The 17,928-nt window shown below is 51.9% G+C and overlaps 1 protein-coding gene and 1 long non-coding RNA gene across 4 annotated transcripts in view; one reads left to right on the top strand and one right to left on the bottom strand.

Moving 5' to 3' along the window:
- Positions 1–6,882: 6,882 nt before the first annotated feature.
- Positions 6,883–10,837, top strand: LOC132691254 (uncharacterized). Its single transcript, XR_014136207.1, has 5 exons — positions 6,883–7,052; positions 7,395–7,487; positions 8,632–8,921; positions 10,280–10,410; positions 10,556–10,837. It is a non-coding gene; the product is annotated as an uncharacterized LOC132691254 (long non-coding RNA).
- A 1,766-nt stretch (positions 10,838–12,603) lies between these two features.
- Positions 12,604–17,928, bottom strand: part of LAIR1 (leukocyte associated immunoglobulin like receptor 1) — a 10,480-nt gene continuing 5,155 nt past the window's right edge. For all 3 annotated transcript variants that reach the window (XM_081791461.1, XM_081791460.1, XM_060652631.3), the window contains 6 exons: positions 15,886–15,924; positions 15,486–15,596; positions 15,346–15,388; positions 15,221–15,258; positions 15,002–15,054; positions 12,604–14,453 (listed from right to left, as the gene is read on the bottom strand). In XM_081791461.1, coding sequence (XP_081647587.1) covers positions 14,307–14,453; positions 15,002–15,054; positions 15,221–15,258; positions 15,346–15,388; positions 15,486–15,596; positions 15,886–15,924 — 431 coding nt within the window. In that variant the 3' untranslated portion in view covers positions 12,604–14,306. The remainder of the gene's footprint in view (positions 14,454–15,001; positions 15,055–15,220; positions 15,259–15,345; positions 15,389–15,485; positions 15,597–15,885; positions 15,925–17,928) is intronic.

The raw sequence follows: 17,928 nt of genomic DNA, 5'->3' as shown, positions 1-17,928 counted from the left end.
CCATTCTGGGGCCCTGCATGAAGATGTTTATTTATTTGGGTTAGAGCTCTGATGTTGGAGGACGTGGTAACCTTTATCTGAATATTCATCTATTACCCGGGGTGTCTGGGTGGCTCAGTCAGTTAAGCGTCTGACTTCAGCTCAGGTCATGAGCTCACAGTTTGTGACTTCGAGCCCTGCGTTGGGCTCTGTGCTGACAGCTCAGAGCCTGGAACCTGCTTCGGATTCCATGTCTCCCCCTCTCTCTGACCCTCCCCCATTAGCACTCTGTGTCTCTCTCTCTCAAAAATAAATGAACATTAAAAATATTTTCAAAAAATTAAAGGAGATATTTAATTTTTGATGCAAGAATATGGCTCATGTTACAGAAATATAGGCAATTCTTGAAACGATTAAGAAGTTTCAGAGATGAAAATCCAATAAAATCAATACATTCAAAAAATCCATTCCATTAGGGACGAGGCAGAGCTGAAGAGCCATTTATAAAACTGGAATACAATATTGAAGAAATGTTCCAGAATGCAGCATACAGAGACCACAAAGGGAAATTCAAGATACTTAGGGAATAGAACGAGTAGGGCCAATGTCCTATGTGTTGTGTCGGAAGGAAAGGTGTCAGAGGGCAACCTAGCAACAGCTGAAGAGAGACGATTAACATTTACAGAGACCAGGAGACAACACCCCACTGAGTGTTAGGATGCATATATTTTTAAATTTTTTTTAACGTTTATTTATTTTTGAGACAGAGAGAGAGACAGAGCATGAACAGGGGAGGGGCAGAGAGAGAGGGAGACACAGAATCCGAAGCAGGCTCCAGGCTCTGAGCTGTCAGCATAGAACCCGACATGGGGCTCAAACTCACGGACCATGAGATCATGACCTGAGCCGAAGTCGGACGCTTAACCGACCGAGCCACCCAGGAGCCCCCCTTTTTTTTTAATTTTTTTTAAAATTTTTTTTATGTTTATTTATTTTTGATACAGAGAGATAGCATGAATAGGGGAGGGTCAGAGAGAGAGAGAGAGGGAGACACAGAATCTGAAGCAGGCTCCAGGCTCTGAGCTGTCAGCACAGAGCCCGACGTGGGGCTTGAACTCACAGATCGTGAGATCATGAACTGAGCCAAAGTTGGAGGCTCAACCAACTGAGCCACCCAGACGCCCCTAATTTTTTTTTTAACGTTTATTTATTTTTGAGACAGAGAGAGACAGAGCATGAACAGGAGGATGCATATATTTTTAAATGACGTGCACTGGACCCTTCGTTGTAAATGAAGAAAATGGAGATGCGTTTGAGGGGGTAAGAACTTTGCCAACGTCGTCCCTCTCCAGGTGGCACGGTCAGGGTCTGAACCAGCCGACGTGGAAAGGGAGAGTGGTGAGTGGGGGCCCACTCAATGCCAGCCAGCCGTAGCCCAAGGGCGCTCTCCACTCCCCACGTGCGAAAACCCACACCTCCCTGCACACCGCGGCCAGATATTTTGTGCAGACTCAGAAAACAAACCGGGGTCTGTGGGCAAGAGAGAAGCCACAAATATGTAGCAAAGCAGAAGAGCGGTTCCAGCAGCCAGCCTGGTGGGTTGCAAGAACCAGAAAGGAAATACAAGCTCACGAATTTCGTAAGAAGGAAGGACAGATGAAAACTATCTCCTGCCTGAAGACAACAACTAAAGATTTACGGAGGTGAGCACCACCTCAGATGCTAAAACGGCCACGCAAAACTCCGAGGACCGTGGGAGTCAAGGACATGCATCACCACCAAAAGATAAGGACAGCCTCCCAGTAACCGAGCTCACGCTTGGACTTTTGCAACACAGCTGACGACGGTTTCAGAACAGCCGCATTAAGGAAACTCATTGGGCTATGGGAACACACAGAAAAACGAAGAAATAAAGAGAGCGATATGTGAACAAAAAGAGAAATTTAACAAAGAGATAGCGGTAGTAGAAAAGAACCAAACACAAATTCTAGACTTGAGGAATTCAGTTAATGAAATTAAAAAAAAAAAACAAAAAACTGGGGCTCCTGGGTGGCTCAGTCGGTTGAGCGTCCGACTTCAGCTCAGGTCACAATCGCGATTTGTGGGTTCGAGCCCCGCATCGGGCTCTGTGCTGATGGCTCAGAGCCTGGAGCCTGCTTTGGATTCTGTGTCTCGCTCTCTCTCTGCCCCTCCCCCGCTCATGCTCTGTCTGTCTCTCTCTCTCTCTCTCTCTCTCTCTCTCTGTCAAAAATAAATAAACATTAAAAAAAAATTTTTAATGCGCTGGAAACCCTCTGTGGCAGAATGGAATAATTAAGGCTACAGAAAAAGAAGAGAGAGGGAGAGAAGTGGGCAGAAAACTTATGTAAAGAAATAACCGAGAACGAAAGGTTTTCGATGATAGATTCTGTAAGGGTTAAATTGTAGTGTAGGGCTAACCTGTAGCCTTAAGAAATAACAGCTTAGTTTTCACACTATAGGTTAAGAGATAACAGCCTTATCCTATCAATCAAGGGATGAGATTAGTGTTTGATCGGATTGGGGCAAGGGCCTGTTTGAACTGTTTCCACCTGGGAACTATCCCTTTGTTCTGTTCCCAGGTGATAATAAGATGATGTGGTCGGCTATAAAAACTCTGTACCCCAGCTGTTCAAGACCTCACTCTGGTCAAGAGTGTCGGTCCCGATCAATCTGTTTGCCTTGCCTCTCATTGCGATAAATTGAATTTTCTCTTTTTTTTTCCCCCTTTAGGTGGTCTAACTAAAAGTTTGTCAATTTGGTTTTCTCTTTTCAAGTAACAAACTCAGTTTCCTTGATCTTTTCTTTTTTCTTTCTTTTTTTCTTTCTCTATTACATTTATTTCTACTCTCATCTCTATTTCCTTCCTTCTGCTAACTTTGGGATTCATTTATTTATTTATTTATTTTTGTCCTTCTAGGTTTGAGGTTGGGTTGTTTACTTGACATCTTTCCAATTTCTTAATATATGCATCCATGACTATAAACTTCCCTCTTAGAAGTGCTCTTACCACAGCCCATAGGTTTTGCCATGTTGTGTTTCCATTTTCGTTTAGGGATGTTTTTTGCTCCTGTTACAAATTTTTTCTTGGGTCACGTGTTGTTCACCAGTGTTCTCTCGAGCACCTGCAGCCTCTGGACGGGACACAGCCCTGCTGACACCTTCATGTGGCCCAGTGGGACCGTGTCAGCCTTCTCCGCACAGAACCGCCCAGGCATAAACGAACACTGTTGTCAACACTGAGTTTGTGGCGGTTTATTTCACAGGAAGCTGGAAGAGTGGAAAGTGGGGTACAAAGCTATAGCTGGAACGGGCTGACTTCCATCCAAGAAAGGAGTTAAGTAGCAGGATGTGTCTGCGGACTTCCCTTTCCACGGATCATGCGTGCCATCTGAGAACCCAGAAGTAACAAAAATAGCCACCTGCACTATGTGGGGGCGCGGGGCAAAGGGGAGGGGGTGAGGAGAGTCATCTCGAATGTCCCATGTTGGGGAGTTTTTGCTTTTGAAACCTACGAACGTCCTGCACTTTCCAAAACACAGTTAAATCATACAAGACGGGGAGAGCACACTCTGACACGAATATGAACACGTCAAGGTAAAGATACGTTTACACCCGATTAACAACAAAGCCACAAGGCAAAGCGAAAATGTAATTACATTAATTTTTTAGGAGCAGGGATTTGAAGTATGAGAAATACAAGCGTAACCTAAAAAGTCCATTGAGGCACCTGAATGGCTCCGTTGGTTAAGCATCGGACTCTTGATCTCAGCTCAGGTCTTGATCTCAAGGTTGTGAGTTCAAGCCCTGCGCTGGGCTCCATGCTAGACATGAAGCTTACTAGAAGAAGGATGGGAGGGGATGCGAGGGGATGGGAGGGGAGGAGAGAGGAGAGGACAGGACAGGACATCACATCGAGGCTGGGAATACCCCCGTGAAAGCACACTACCCATCCTCCCTGAGTGTTAACTTGCTCCCTAAGGAACAAAAAAGCCTAGTAGCCTGAGTTCACATAACCCCCCACATCTTGTTCTGTAAATACGGTTCCCCAGTAAAAGGAGCCCGAGAACTCTTGCAGAAAAGGTGGGTTCCTGGTCCAGGGCAGGAGGGACACGAGATGAGTCTGGGACTCCACTGAATCCGGAGAGCAAGACAGAGCTGATGATGTGCCGGGTCCCCTCGGGAAGCACAGAGCCAGGCTCAGAAGCGCCTTCCACGGCCGAGTCTGGCAAGCTGAGTGCCAAAAAGTGCAACGAGAACGCTCTGTACTCTGGGCAGGAGGCAGGGGCCCTGGCAGGCAGCCTTCCTGTCCTTCGTGCTGAGGACAGTGCTCTGGGAGACAGACACAGTGGGGGGTGGGGTGGCACAACTGCTGAAGAGAAGTCTGCGTGAGAGCCGAGTGGCCCCTCCATCTGTCTGTGCTGAAAGGACACCGGAGAACCACCGCGCGGAGCCCTGCCTCCTGCAGAGATGCAGCGACGCCGCCGCCGGGGAAGGTCGTCCTTCATCCTGTATCCCTGCCACACTGGGACCAGCGCTGCGCACAAGCCCCCGGCCCCTGCAGAGCCGCAGAGATGGGGCCCAGGCCTCCAGAAGGTGGCCAGGCTGGGCTCCGGGCACTGGTGGTCAGAGGTGTGGGATGAGAGTCAGGGACTGAGGTCGGAACGCTGGTCAGGAGAGGTTGGCACCGGAATCCGTTTCCAGAAGCTTGGGAGACCAGGCGTCTGGGACTCCTCGTCTGCCGGAACACAGGAGCGCAGAGGGGGACACTTCCGGCAGCTGGTTCATTGGGATCGCTAAATCCTGGGGGGTCAGAACTCTGACATGGGTCTGCGGGGGCCCCGCGCTCCTTCCTGGAGACCCAACCCGTTTCGCTGCCTTTTCCAGCTCCTGGAGGCGCCCGCCCTCCTGGACACGTGGCTCCTTCCTCCGTCTGTGGAGCCCACACCTGCCACTAGGGTCCTTACTCAGCGCCTGAGCTGATGCTAATTATTGGCTTCCCTCGTCCACACCTCAGGAGCCTGCGGCTGTACTGGCGAGTGCGGATAGCGCCGGCGTGGACGCCAGGGCGCACGCCTTCCAAGGCCCAGCTTCCGTTGCTTCGGCCTGCGCGCACCGCGCTGGCGTCGCCGGGTCCTTCTTCCTGCGCGCGGGGCGCTGGGACGGCCGGCTCAGTGAGCGATTCTGGGCTCACTTTCTGGGGAACTGCCCCCCGATTTACGCTCGCCCCGCCCCTGCATTAATTAGGGTTCCAGTTTCTCCACTTCGGCCCGGCACCTGTTACTTTCCCTAAACAATGTTCTAAATCTATACAAGCCATCCCAGTGAGCTTGCGGGGCTACCTCAGCGGGGTTTGGGTTTCCATTTCCTTCCCTGGACTCCTGATCCCGCACAACAGGGCCCAGGAGCAGCCGGCAGACGGAGGAAGGCACAGAGCGCCCGGGAAGAGAAGAACCGGGACGTGTGGAGACCCATGGCGGGTGCACATGGGGGCCTCCCTGAGTAAGGCGGGTGACAGGTGTCAGTGAGAGCTGGGGGGCCCCGTTCCCAGAGGGCAGCTGGGAATGCGGGGCCGCAGGATGGGGGAGGCGGAAAATTACACCCTGGAGCCCTCCACTGAAATGTCAAATCGAAGCCCCCAGATGCTGAGATCACCAAAGGGAGAAGCGCGAGTACCGCTTAATGGCCTGAGCGGACCGCTTGGAGCCGCTGAACTGGGGGTGAGGGGGAGGAATAGAAAAAGGGGGGCAGGTGTGGGGTGACACGGGACCCTGTCTGAGAACCGCCGGGGACTGAGGAAGCAGTGGGGCGGGAGGGGAGGCACCGTTATGTGCATCAGCCCCGGAGGCAAAGCTGGGACAGAGCCTGGCTGACTTGGGAGAGGCGGGGACAGTGGGGACAGTGGGGACAGTGGGGATGGAGGGCTATGAGGATGGCAGAGCCCAGCGGGAGGTGCCGATGGGACTCACAGGACTCTGAGGGATGGACGTGGGCTCAGGGGGACTCAAGGACCCCATGTGTTCTCTGACCCGGGGCTGATGGCCCTCAGAGAAAGGGGAAGAGGGAGCTGGCGACAGTTGTGGGCGAGAATCTCAGTCTGGCGGGCTGGGCTGGACCTGAGGCGTCCTCGGGGATCTGCAGCCATGGGCTGTCCTCATGCAGCTGAGGACAGCTGTGGCCTCTGCACCTCGGGGCCTGGGTCCCTCCCGGAAGGAGCAGGACTCCCATCCAGGGCTGCCCCAGAGAGCGTGTGGACGGGACTCGCCCTCCTGCGCGTGGATCGCCTGGCGAGGTGGAGCGCTGCAAGAGAAGCCTGGTGAGGGACACATCAGCCACCGGTTCCCTCCCTGGGGGTCAGCGCGCTGCCGACAAGGATGTAGCCGTGTGACCTTCACACCTCCCTAAGTCAGCAAGACCCCCCCTCCCCCAATATAGCTGCCTCCCCTGTCTCTGGCTGCAGACAAGTCTCTGGGACTCCCAACCAGACGCCCCCCCCTCGCCTTGCCTGTGTCTGGCCCCCCTCGCCCCCGCTGTCCCAACCTCTAGCACACCTGTCAGAGGCCCCGGGCCCCACGCTGCTGGCTTAGGCCCAGGGGACAGAGCGGCAGGGCCTGCAGAGACCGTCCTCCCTGGGGGCCAACTGAGGTGAGGCCTGGCCCCCGCTGGTGTCTCCACCCCCCTGCCCCTGCCCTCCCCACTCACTTTACCGCATCCAGGGAAGTGGATGGGGCTGTGGGACATGGCCGGCATCTCTGCGCTGTCCTAGCCCTGGGGTGGCTGGACACGGGCCTGCGGGTCAGGACGCGAGCAGGAAGGGCTGTGAGGGCCTGGTGTCTGTGGTCTCACGGAAAGGAAGCGGGGGCGGGGGGTAAGCCCTACCTTCCTCTTTTGGATCACAGAGAGGCCTTGACTTCTGGAAGCCGTTTCTAGTGAGATACCCCATCGCCAGGCTGAACGCCTGCCAGGAGGAGTTAACCTGGTGTTAACTGGTGACTGACAGAGACAGAGACAGAGACAGAGATGATGGGAAGGTAGAGATCAGGAGATGATGGATGGTAAGTGGGTGGATAGAACATACGTAGACGCGTGGATATGGCTGCAAATATGGACACAGTGCATTCGGGATGTTGATACGGCAGAGACACACAGACGATAGGACGACGGGTAAATGATGAACGTATCCATAGGGGGATGAGTAGCTCCCCGACTAGGTACATCGGACATGAGAGGAGATGACAGATATTCACATACATACACACACGGAGAGATACAGACACAGGTGCAAAGATGCATAGGTAAGTGGATAGACACAGAGGGGGTGCAACACAGAAAGGGGTTTCTGGCTCCCCTTCTGGTCCTAACAGGCTGACTCTTCTCAAACTACACATTTCCCACAGGCAAGAGGGGCTCTAGAAATTCTCCTGACGATGTCATGTTGGGGGGTGGGGGGAGTGCCCAGAGAGGCAGGAGGCAGGCGGCACACTGTGCAGGTAGGACGTCCTGTCTCCGGGTCCTGTGACTCTGGGCTGTGCTCTGCACTCACCCCTGCCCCCCAGCTGGCTGGGTTAGGCTCTCTAGTTAGGGGGCGCTGACGCTGACGGGGCTGCGGGGATGGAGGAGGGAGGCCGGACAGGAGGAGTTTCCTGCTCAAACATCCCAGTTGTAACCGAAAGCCCTCAAGTCCTGGATGCGGTAAAGAGACCCTGACGACCGTCCAAACGTGGGTGGGCAGGGCTTCCTGTGCCGCTGGGGCTGGGATGGGGGCTGGATCCCTGTCTGGACCCCCAGGGGCCTCTCTGGGTCCATTTGTGGCACAGAACACAGGACCGTCAGTAGGGAAGGTGGGCTGGAGCCCCTGCCCCTGTGGACAACACAGAGTCCTAGCATCACCTCCGCCCTGTCATTCACTGCCCTCCCAGGCCATGGTGACTTAGGTCTTTTGCGTTTCCTCCATTCTTAAAAGCTTCTCTCACAGTCTACTGGCTTTACGTTTCAGTGAACCCTGTGTTTCTCTCGCACCTTCTACCAGGGCCTGGTTCTTCTAGGGACTTAATGCCTCCATGGGATTCTGATATGTCCAGTGGCCTCATTCACATTCCGTGTCACCTGCTCACACTGGGGAGGAAGGCTGAAGATCCCCATGTGTCCTGGGGCTTCTAAGACCCACACTGACCTCCCAGTGGAGGGGGGGGAGCTGTGAGAGGAGACAGACAAGGGAAAGGCCTGGGGCTTTTTAGGGTCAGGGCCCAAGGGAGTGTCTGGTTGAGCCACTGACAAGGTGGGCTCAAAGGCCGAGCTGGAGTCTGGGGGAAGGGAGAGGAGGTCTGACAGGGATGGAGGAGGGGTCTGTGGTGCCCTCCTGGACTGGGGTGGCCCAGCCTCTCAAGGGCACAGACCTGCGGCTCTTCCCAGACCTGGTGCACAAGCCCAGGGGAGACCCAGCTGCTGTAGCCACTGTTTCTCAAGGACAAGAGAATCAATATATGTCAATATATATCAATATATATCTCAATATATCAATATCATATCATAGTTCTCTATGTCCACCATCCCTGCGGGCATCAAGGCCCACGTGCTTTATGATTCTTGGCCTGAAACCACACGACTGACCCCCCAGACCTCCATGTTCCACAGCCTCGACGGAACAGAAGGTCCAGACCCACGGGCTGTGCCGTGAGACACAAGCCAGGAAGCAGCCGTGCGGATTCAGGGTCGGTGCGGCCCCCACCCACTGCGGGGAATCTGGGGTCTGGGGTCAGAGCCACCCTCCCCAGAAGAGCACTTCTCTTTCTCTGTGAGAGCAACCAGCCTGGATTCCCAGAGAAGCAGGAGGAAAATGTGGAGACGCTCTCTGTGCAAACTCACCTACGGAAAGACCCCAGCTCCTGCCATGTCCTGCCTCCCACATAGTGACCCGTGTTCAGGTGATGTTGCCCTGCATGTACGTGTGTACATGTGTGCATGCGAATGTGTGCATATGTGTGCGTGTGTGTGTGTGTGTAGCAGAACGGGATGCATTGCAGGTCAGCCAAAGAAATAAAATGACTTTGTCTATCAGTGATCGGATGTCACTCAGGAGCTGCCCCCACTTAGGCAGGGAGCACACGCACACTCACACACACACACACACACACACACACACACACACCCAATCATTGCAAACGCTCTTGTATCTTGGCCGGTCTCCATGCTCCTTCCCAGGATGGTGTCCCAGGTGCAGGGAGCAGGTGGCTCTGTGTCCTCCTGCTGGTCCCTGGGTCCGAGCTGACTGGGGACTGCGGGGTTTGCTCACCAGCTTGCTGCAGGCCCAGCTGATGTCCATGCTCAGTGGTCACAGGGTCCAGCCTTTCTCTGCTCCCTTGGGGCCTGGGGACCATTCTGGTGATCTCCGTGTCCCCTTTGTCCCAGGGGTTCAGTGTATGTGTCTGGGCGTCCGCTCCTGCCCCATCCGGCCCAGGTGGGATCTCTCCTCCCACGGCGACGGCCCCCCTGGCGTTCGCCCCCAGGGCACACCTCCGGAACTGGGGGAGTCCCAGGGCAAGGTAGCCCTCCCTCTCTGCCTGGCCACACTGGAGCCACCAGGGGTGCTATACCAGCCTTGGCCTCCAGGTGGCGCTCAGGGGCCGCATCCCTCATGCAGGAAAGTAGGGATATCCAGGGGCCGAGTCCTGACCCTGGGGTCTGTGGCTGGAGGGTCAAGGAGGAAAGACTGGTCCACAACGTCTGCTTTTCTGTCCTCTCCTCTTCCCACCAAGCCCCCGAGATAGAAGGCGTGTGGGCTTTATCTTCCTCTCCTTCCAAAATTCCCCTAAACCGCTTCTGCTGCCCCTGCAGCCTCACTGCCGGGACTCATAGGTCTCCTTTTCACTAGAGCAGATGCCCCACCTGGTCGGCCGTTCCTCCTCTGGAAGGGGCAGAATATTCTGGAGTCGTCTGTCTCCCAATGCCATGCTGTCCGCCCTTCCCTTGCTAAGAGCCTGGCTCTGGTCAGGGTCAAACGAGCCGGATTTTGAGGGGAGACTCACAATCTGACTGTGATGGTTGTTTGTAGGTACAACCTGACGGGGAGAGGGGGGAGGGCGGGCAGAGAGCTGGGAAAACAGGACTTCTGGGCCAGTGTGCGGGCGGGTTTCTGAAAGATTCGCATTTGATTCCATGGACTGAGTGACGAGGTGGACCAACATGTTCCAACCCCCTCGGGGCCGGATGGAACAGAAAGGGGAAGGAGGTCCAATTCCATCTCTCTCTTCTTGAGCTGAGACAACCATCTTCTCCTGTCCAGGACATCATAGCACCTGGTTCTTGGGCCTGCGGACTGGGGCTGATTTATCCCACAGGTTCTTCTGGGTCTCCAGCTGGCAGGTAGTAGATGGTGGGACTTCTGGTTCTATAACCCATGAGCTGATTCTTATGGTAAGTATATATTTAAATATATATATATATATATATATGCATTTAAAATTTATCTCTATAAGTTGTACTTAAATATATAATTTACATTTAAAATATTATATATCTAAATATAATTTATATAACTTCTTACTTGATATGTCTCCAGAGGCAAGGGAAACCAAAGCAAAAATGAACTATTGGGACCTCATCAAGATAAAAAGCTTCTGCACAGCAATGGAAACAATCAATAAAACCGATGGAACGGGAGAAGATATTTGCAAAGGACATATCAGATAAAGGGTTAGTATCCAAAATCTATAAGGAACTTATCAACGGGCAAAAGACATGAATAGACACTTCTCCAAAGAAGACATCCAGACGGCCAACCGACACATGAAAAAATGCTCAACATCACTCATCATCTGGGAAATACGAATCAAAACCACAATGAGATACCACCTCACACCAGTCAGAATTGCTAAAATTAACAACTCAGGAAACAACAGATGTTGGTGAGGATGGGGAGAAAGAGGAACCCTCTTGCACTGTTGGTGGGAATGCAATCTGGTGCGGTAGCTCTGGAAAACAGTGTGGAGGTTCCTCAAAAAACCGAAAATAGAACTACCCTACGACCCAGCAATTGCACTACTAGGTATGTAACCAAAGGATACAAAAATGCTGACTCAAAGGGGCACATGCACCCCGATGTTTATAGCAGCGCTATCGACAATAGCCAAAATATGGAAAGAGCCCAAATGTCCATCGATGGATGAATGGATAAAGAAGATGTGGTATATTTATACAATGGAGTATTGCTCTGCGATCAAAAAGAATGAAGCCTTTGCCTTTTGCTACAACATGGATGGAACTAGAGGGTATTATGGTAAGCGAAATAAGTCAGTCACAGAAAGACAGACATCGTATGATTTCACTCGTATGTGGAATTTTTGAAACTCAACAGATGAACATAGGGGAAGGGAAGGAAAAATAAGATAAAAACAGAGAGGGAGACAAACTATAAGTGATTCTTAAATACAGAGAACAAAAGTTTGCTGGGTGGGGGTGTTAAACGGGTGATGGGCATTAAGGAGAGCGCTTTTGGGGATGAGCTCTGGGTGTCCTATGTAAGAGACCAATCACTGGGCTCTACTTCTGAAAGCAAGACTACACTGTATGTTAACTAACTTGAATTTAAATTAAAAATAAACACGAAAATTTTTTTACACATGTATATATACACACATATTTTACACAAATATATATACACATGTATATTCACTCTTTACAATAGAATCTATTGGTTCTGCTTATCTGGAGAACCCTGACTAATACACTAATAGTTGGTAAAGAGAGACTCTGTCCCACATGAAAAAGAGAAATTCAGTACACAACGCAATGAAGAAAACAAAGATAGAGAGTACAGGGCTAGGAAGCAGAGGAAAAACGTTGAGTACGAATAGAAATTAACCTTGAGCACAAATAGAAAATCAAAGCTCAGTGCAAGTTAAAATTGTGTTGGAAAACCAGAACCCCACCCTCTCTGAAACAGGACAGACACCTCCCAGCTGGCGAGATGCAGGCTGTCCTGAGGTCACCGAGAGGAGCTGCCATATGCAGTCTGCAGTCCCCACCACTTAGAGCTGGCTGAGTGAGGGCAAGCTAATTAATGATCGGTCCCCAGTTTCTTCAAGAAAAATGGAGAAAAGGATAGGACATGTTCTGGAGGGTTTATATGAAGATTAAAATGTATTAATGTTGGGGCACCTGGCTGGCTCAGTCGGTAGACCGTGCAACTCTTGATCTCGGGGTTGTGTCTTCGAGCCCCATAGTAGATGTGGAGATTACTTAAGAATAAAGTCCTTAAAACGTGTTAATGTTTGCAAAGAAGTAAAATAGAAATTGCACCAGAATGTGGGGCGCCTGGGTGGCTCAGTCGGTTAAGCTCCGACTTCCGCTCAGGTCACGATCTCGCGCTCTGTGAGTTCGAGCCCCGCATCGGGCTCTGTGCTGACTGCTCAGAGCCTGGAGCCTGTTTCGGATTCTGTGTCTCCCTCTCTCTCTGACCCTCCCCCGTTCATGCTCTGTTTCTCTCTGTCTCAAAAATAAATAAACGTTAAAAAAAAATTTTTTTTTAAATAAAAAAGAAATTGCACCAGAATGGGCTAGATGAGTTTAGGTCGAATTTTTATTTTTTTTTAAGGATCACTGTGGGGCTTTAAAAAATGGTAATTTATTTTTGAGAGACAGAGAGAGAGGGCGATCAAGGGAGGGGCAGAGAGAGAGGGAGATACAGAACCTGAAGCAGGCTCCAGGCTCTGAGCTGTCAGCACAGAGCCTGATGCAGGGCTTGAACTCACAGACCATGAGATCATGAACTGAGCCAAAGTCCGATGCTTAACTGACAGAGCCACCCAGGTGCCCCAGTTTAGGTCGAATGTTTAAAGAAATATTCTTTTAGTGGCACCTGGGTGGCTCGGTCAACTCTTGGGTTTGGCTCAGGTCATGATCTCATGGTTTGTGGGACTGAGCCCCACAGTCACTGCTGTCAGTATGGAGCCTGCTTGGGATTCTCTCTCTCCCTCTCTGCCCCTCCCCTACTCATGCTCTCTCTCAACATAAATTAAAAACTTTAAAATAAAAAACATTCTTTTAATATATAATAAAACTTTCAGTACAAGACCTATAGCAGGCGGCAGGCAGGTTTCTTACCGCCCCCCCACTCCCCCCGCTCAGGCCAAAGAAATGAAAGACACAAAAATCAACCAGAAAGTTTCACTAATGCTCCCTAGCAGTTGTCAGGGTAAATTTAAATCCCAGTGGGGTCCCCATTTAAATGGGGTCCCCATTTAAATCCCAGTGGGGTCCTCGAGGCTGACCCCATGAGTCTGGTAGAGACACAACACGTCCGGCCCACAGTAGGTTCAGGGCTCTCCTGGCAGGGTGCCTTGGACACCCCATATCCTCTGGTGGCACAGCTGGTCCCACTCGGGGACGTGGTTGTGCAGACCCCAAACGTTTGCTGTAGAGGCAGCATGGGGCTGCCTTGTTTACAAACCCTGTAGCAACCAGCAACAGTGGTAAGTAAGCAAGTGGGCAATTGTGAACGGAAGCCTGATCTGTGGGTTAAGAAACAACAGGGGGAGGGGTGCCCAGGGGGCTCAGTCGGTTGAGTGTCCAACTCTTGATTTTGGCTCAGGTCAAGATCTCATAGGTCATGGGGTCAAGCCCTGCCTCAGGCTCCATGCTGACAGTGGAGAGCCTGCTTGGGATTCTCTCTCTCTCTCTCTCTCTCTCTCTCAGTCTCTCAATCTCTCTCTGCTTCTCCCCCACTCACACGTGCATACTCGCTCCCTCTCTCTCAAAATAAAAATAAAATAAATCACGGATCCATGAGGCCCGCCCACAAGATTAGATCCTGGGGTTCAGGGAGAGAGGTGTGGGGGCACCTCCCAGGTGTGGAATTTGGAGACTAGGTCACGTGAAACAGATGCAGATCAGCTGCCCAAGTATAGCCCGGGTTCTGGATCAACTACTGAACTCTGGAAGACGAGTAAATCAGAGCCTCTGGGGGCAGTTGGGGACACACAGGACACATCTGGAATCACCTGTGGGTGACCGTGGGACCATAGCTGAGTGTCTGGAAACTGCCAGGGGTCTGTAGCTCTGGGTGTTTGTAAATGAAGTGCTCCACATTCTCTGCAAGCATCTAGTTGGTTTTCGGAGGGACCACGTGGTTAACGAACCTCCTAGACGCTGATTAGGAGTCTCCTGAGTGTACCTCCGGCCTCCAGGAGAGCTGACCGCATGGCTTTCCAGAAAGGGATGATTCTGTAGGGAAGCCCTCCAAATGGCCGCCTCACGCTTCTGCAGGAGTGACTTCCCGTGTCTCTAGGAGCAGAGGCCAGGTGGGTCCGGAGTCAGGGTCTGGCCAGTGATGCATAAGTGCTGGACTCGGCCGTGGGCTCCGTGGACCGTGGGAACGTGCCTCGGGCTGTCCTCTGTGCGAGGATCTGGTGGTCTAACTGAGCGTACGTCACGTCCTGGGGGCTTCCTGCAGGCGGGGCCTGAGACAGCGAGACCCGGGGTGAGTTAGGGCGGCTGGGCCGGTGGGAAGGGGAGCCTAGTGGCCAGCCTCCAGGTGACCCCCGTGACCCCACCTTCTGGGGTCACCACTGTGCAGTGCCCTCCCACTTAGAATCAGGGCTGGCCTGTGTGAGCGGTAGAATATGACAGAGTGAGACCATGCCACCTCCAAGGGGAGGCCTCAAAAGATACTGTGACCAGGGGCGCCTGGGGGGCTCAGTCGGTTGAGCTTCTGACTTCGGCTCGGGTCATGATCTCACAGTTGGTGGGTTCGAGCCCCGCGTCGGGCTCTGTGCTGACAGCTCAGAGCCTGGAGCCTGCTTCGGATTCTGTGTCTCCCTCTCTCTCTGACCCTCCCCCTCTCTCTGCCCCTCCCCTGCTCATGCTCTGTGTCTCTCTGTCTCTCAATAATAAATAAATGTGAGAATAAGTAAATAAATAAAAGTTAAAAAAAAAGGTACTGTGACCAAACTGCTGACCGAGCTGCTAAAATTAGGGTTGTAGGTAGGTATTGGATACAAGGACTTACCGAGCTGGGCGCTTCCCTGTCCTTCTCAGGAAGTCTGCCGACTGTTGCCAGATCTGGAGGGGAGAGGACAAGGGGTCAGGTCTCTGGGGTGGGTCTCAGAAGGCAAATTTGCCTGAAAACCCACAGCTTCGGATTTCACCATGCACTCCATCTAGAACATCCTGGAATGTTCTCAAACGTTCCCTCTCCCTGGCCGGTCCCTCCTCCTTGTCCTTTTACCTGGTGTCCTCTGGGGAAGGTCGACAGCTGGGCTGACCCTGTGGGGAAAAGTACAGTGAGCACTGGGGGGCCCCCTGGAGGCAGGGGCCTGGGAGGGGGGCCGGGGTTAGTCTCAGGGGCCTCACCTTTCCTGGGGCCTCTGCTCCTCACCTTGGCTGCCGGGGAGCCCTGTGGACAGTCAGGGGTGTGAATTAAGAACAGAGGACTTCTTCCCCAACACCCCAAAAAGCCTCCCCAGGCCACCCCACCTCTCCCGGAGACCTACTGTGTTTTTTCCGACGCTGACAACGGAGGAAGGCGAGAACCAGGAGGAGGAGACAAAGGAACAAGGCCACAGAGACCCCAACGAAAATATACACATGCTCTGTCGACAGGTCTGGGGAACAGGGAAGGTGGAACCAGATTATCAGCAGCGTGCATTTATGGAGCACCTACTGCATACCCCATGTTTGCTGGGGGCTTGTCACGTGCACACCTATGTATAAAACGTCTCCAATTCATAACAGTCCTGTGACATAGGAAGCATTATTACAAAACCAGGGTCCTGAGTGTTCAGGTCCTCTGTCCACAGGGCACTGCCAGGCGTGGAATACGGCCAACACCAAAGCACATTCTTTCCCCAAGAAGCACACACCGGGTCCTGCTCCTCCGCCCCCCTCACTCACCTGGGCTGTTATTGTGATCCCCACGCATCTGTGTGTCCCCTAGGAAGGAGGAATCGAGCACACGGTCAGAGGCCTAAGCTGGACAGAGAAGGCTGAGTCCTCCTGACCACCCCCCCCCCCCCCCCGCAAGGGCGCTCCTCTGGAACGAACCCACGGAACTTTCCATGGGGATGGGAATGCCCTACATCCGTGCTGTCCAGTGTGATACCCTCACAGGACTATTTGCACTGACATCCAAGTTAAATAAATAAAAGCCAGATCCCCAGCTGCTCTGGCCACCGTTCCAGGGGCTCAGTGGCCACACCCAGCTAATGACACCTTGCTGGAGGGTGCAGACACGAGGCATGGCCTTCCCGCCGCGGGCTCTGTGGGACAGTGCTCCCCTAGCTCCCCTCCTTCTGGATTCCCACCCTTCTGTTTCTCACAGCAGCCCCCATGGGGGTGGCACCTCCCTCCTGGGAGTGAAGAGACCGAGACTCCGCGTCCTGATGTCCCCTGAGGCCCATCCGTCCAGCACCAGCAAGGCCTGGATTTGGCGCATGAGCTGTATGTCCTGCCTGCTGGGCTCATCCTGGCTGAGGGTGCAGCCCCCGTGTCCCCTCTTCTGGACAGTGCCCCCTCCCTCCAGCTGCCCCGGAGGCCGAGTCCTCAGCGTCCTTTAAGGAAGGCAGAAAACTTCCACTCCTGGAGCTTCCCTCCCTGAACACTCTGTCCTGGGTCCATGATCTAGGACCCCACCTGCTCTAATATATAATAAATACAAATATACATTTTAAAGCCTGTGTTTTAACTTATATAGGTATCATTTAATTGCTATGAATAATTGTGATTATATATCATTTAAAATTACTTAGAACATGTAACATATATGACTTATACTCTCATTTGTACATATTACTTAGAACATGTGAGATATATGACTTATATCTCAATTATACAGATTTATTATTAGATGAGACCTATTTATGTTGAGATTTACATATATAAATCATAGAATACATAACACATAATATATGACATTATATAATATATAATACTGTACACTATATTAATATGTAATGATTAATTCATGTATTTTATAATTTTAATTATATTCCTTGTGTTTAATATATAAGTTAGAAATATATTCCAATATATTTAAATGTATAGGTCTGAAATTTTATATTGTAAGTTGTATGTTTATATTTATATAGAGAGATATAAATACTTTATAAATATAAATACATTATATATAGCGATACATTATACTTAAATATAGATACATTATATATGGTACATTATACTTAAATATAGATACGTTATATGTGGTATACACATACTAAATACATTAAGTATAATGTATATAATGTACATATACACATTTCCATTCCTCATTCTGGTTAACTTTCCCCACTGAGGTTGGGAGCGCAGGGACCCTTTCTCCTCGTCGCCCGGCATGCGTCCAGCCCTCAGCAGGTGGGTGTCAGGTGCACACTTAACCAGAAGAAACTACTTCCTCAACGTAACGAGGCCAGCACGTCCCCAGCCTGTCTGGTTCGCCAGGCCTTGACCTAAGCGCGTGCGCTGTGCACACAAAGCCCCGTATCCCCGAAAGCGCGCTCCCGCGTCCTTGCCTTTATTGCCCTTTTTTGCACACGAGGAAACCGGGACGCGCACGGTTTGGGGTATTCACCGCGGGCGTGGGACTGGGCTCTCAGCCCTGATCCCCGCACGGTGGATCTTCAGTCTTCAGAGCAAGAGATGGGAGAGAGGGGCGATGTGCGATGCCCTGTGCGATGTAGGATTCTGGGGGTCTCTCTTCCTCTGTGACCTAACGCCACTCTTGTGACCTAATGCGGAGCCCCATTCTCTCCAGCAGCGACCGAGTTTGGAAGACGAGCGGTCAGTCCCTCTGCCCCTCCGGACCACTGTCCCTTGCAAAGCTGCCAACGGTCGAACTCTGCCCCAAAGGGGGTCCCCCCACCCCTAGCCTTGGGCTGGTTCCAGCCCTTCAGGGCCTTCTGCTTTGGGGCATGAAACTGCTTTGCTTTGTACACTAAACGA

The sequence above is a fragment of the Panthera onca genome, chromosome E2, assembly GCF_046562875.1.
Source record: "Panthera onca isolate mPanOnc1 chromosome E2, mPanOnc1 haplotype 2, whole genome shotgun sequence".
NCBI lineage: Eukaryota > Metazoa > Chordata > Mammalia > Carnivora > Felidae > Panthera > Panthera onca.
This window is presented reverse-complemented; position numbering and strand designations above follow the sequence as displayed.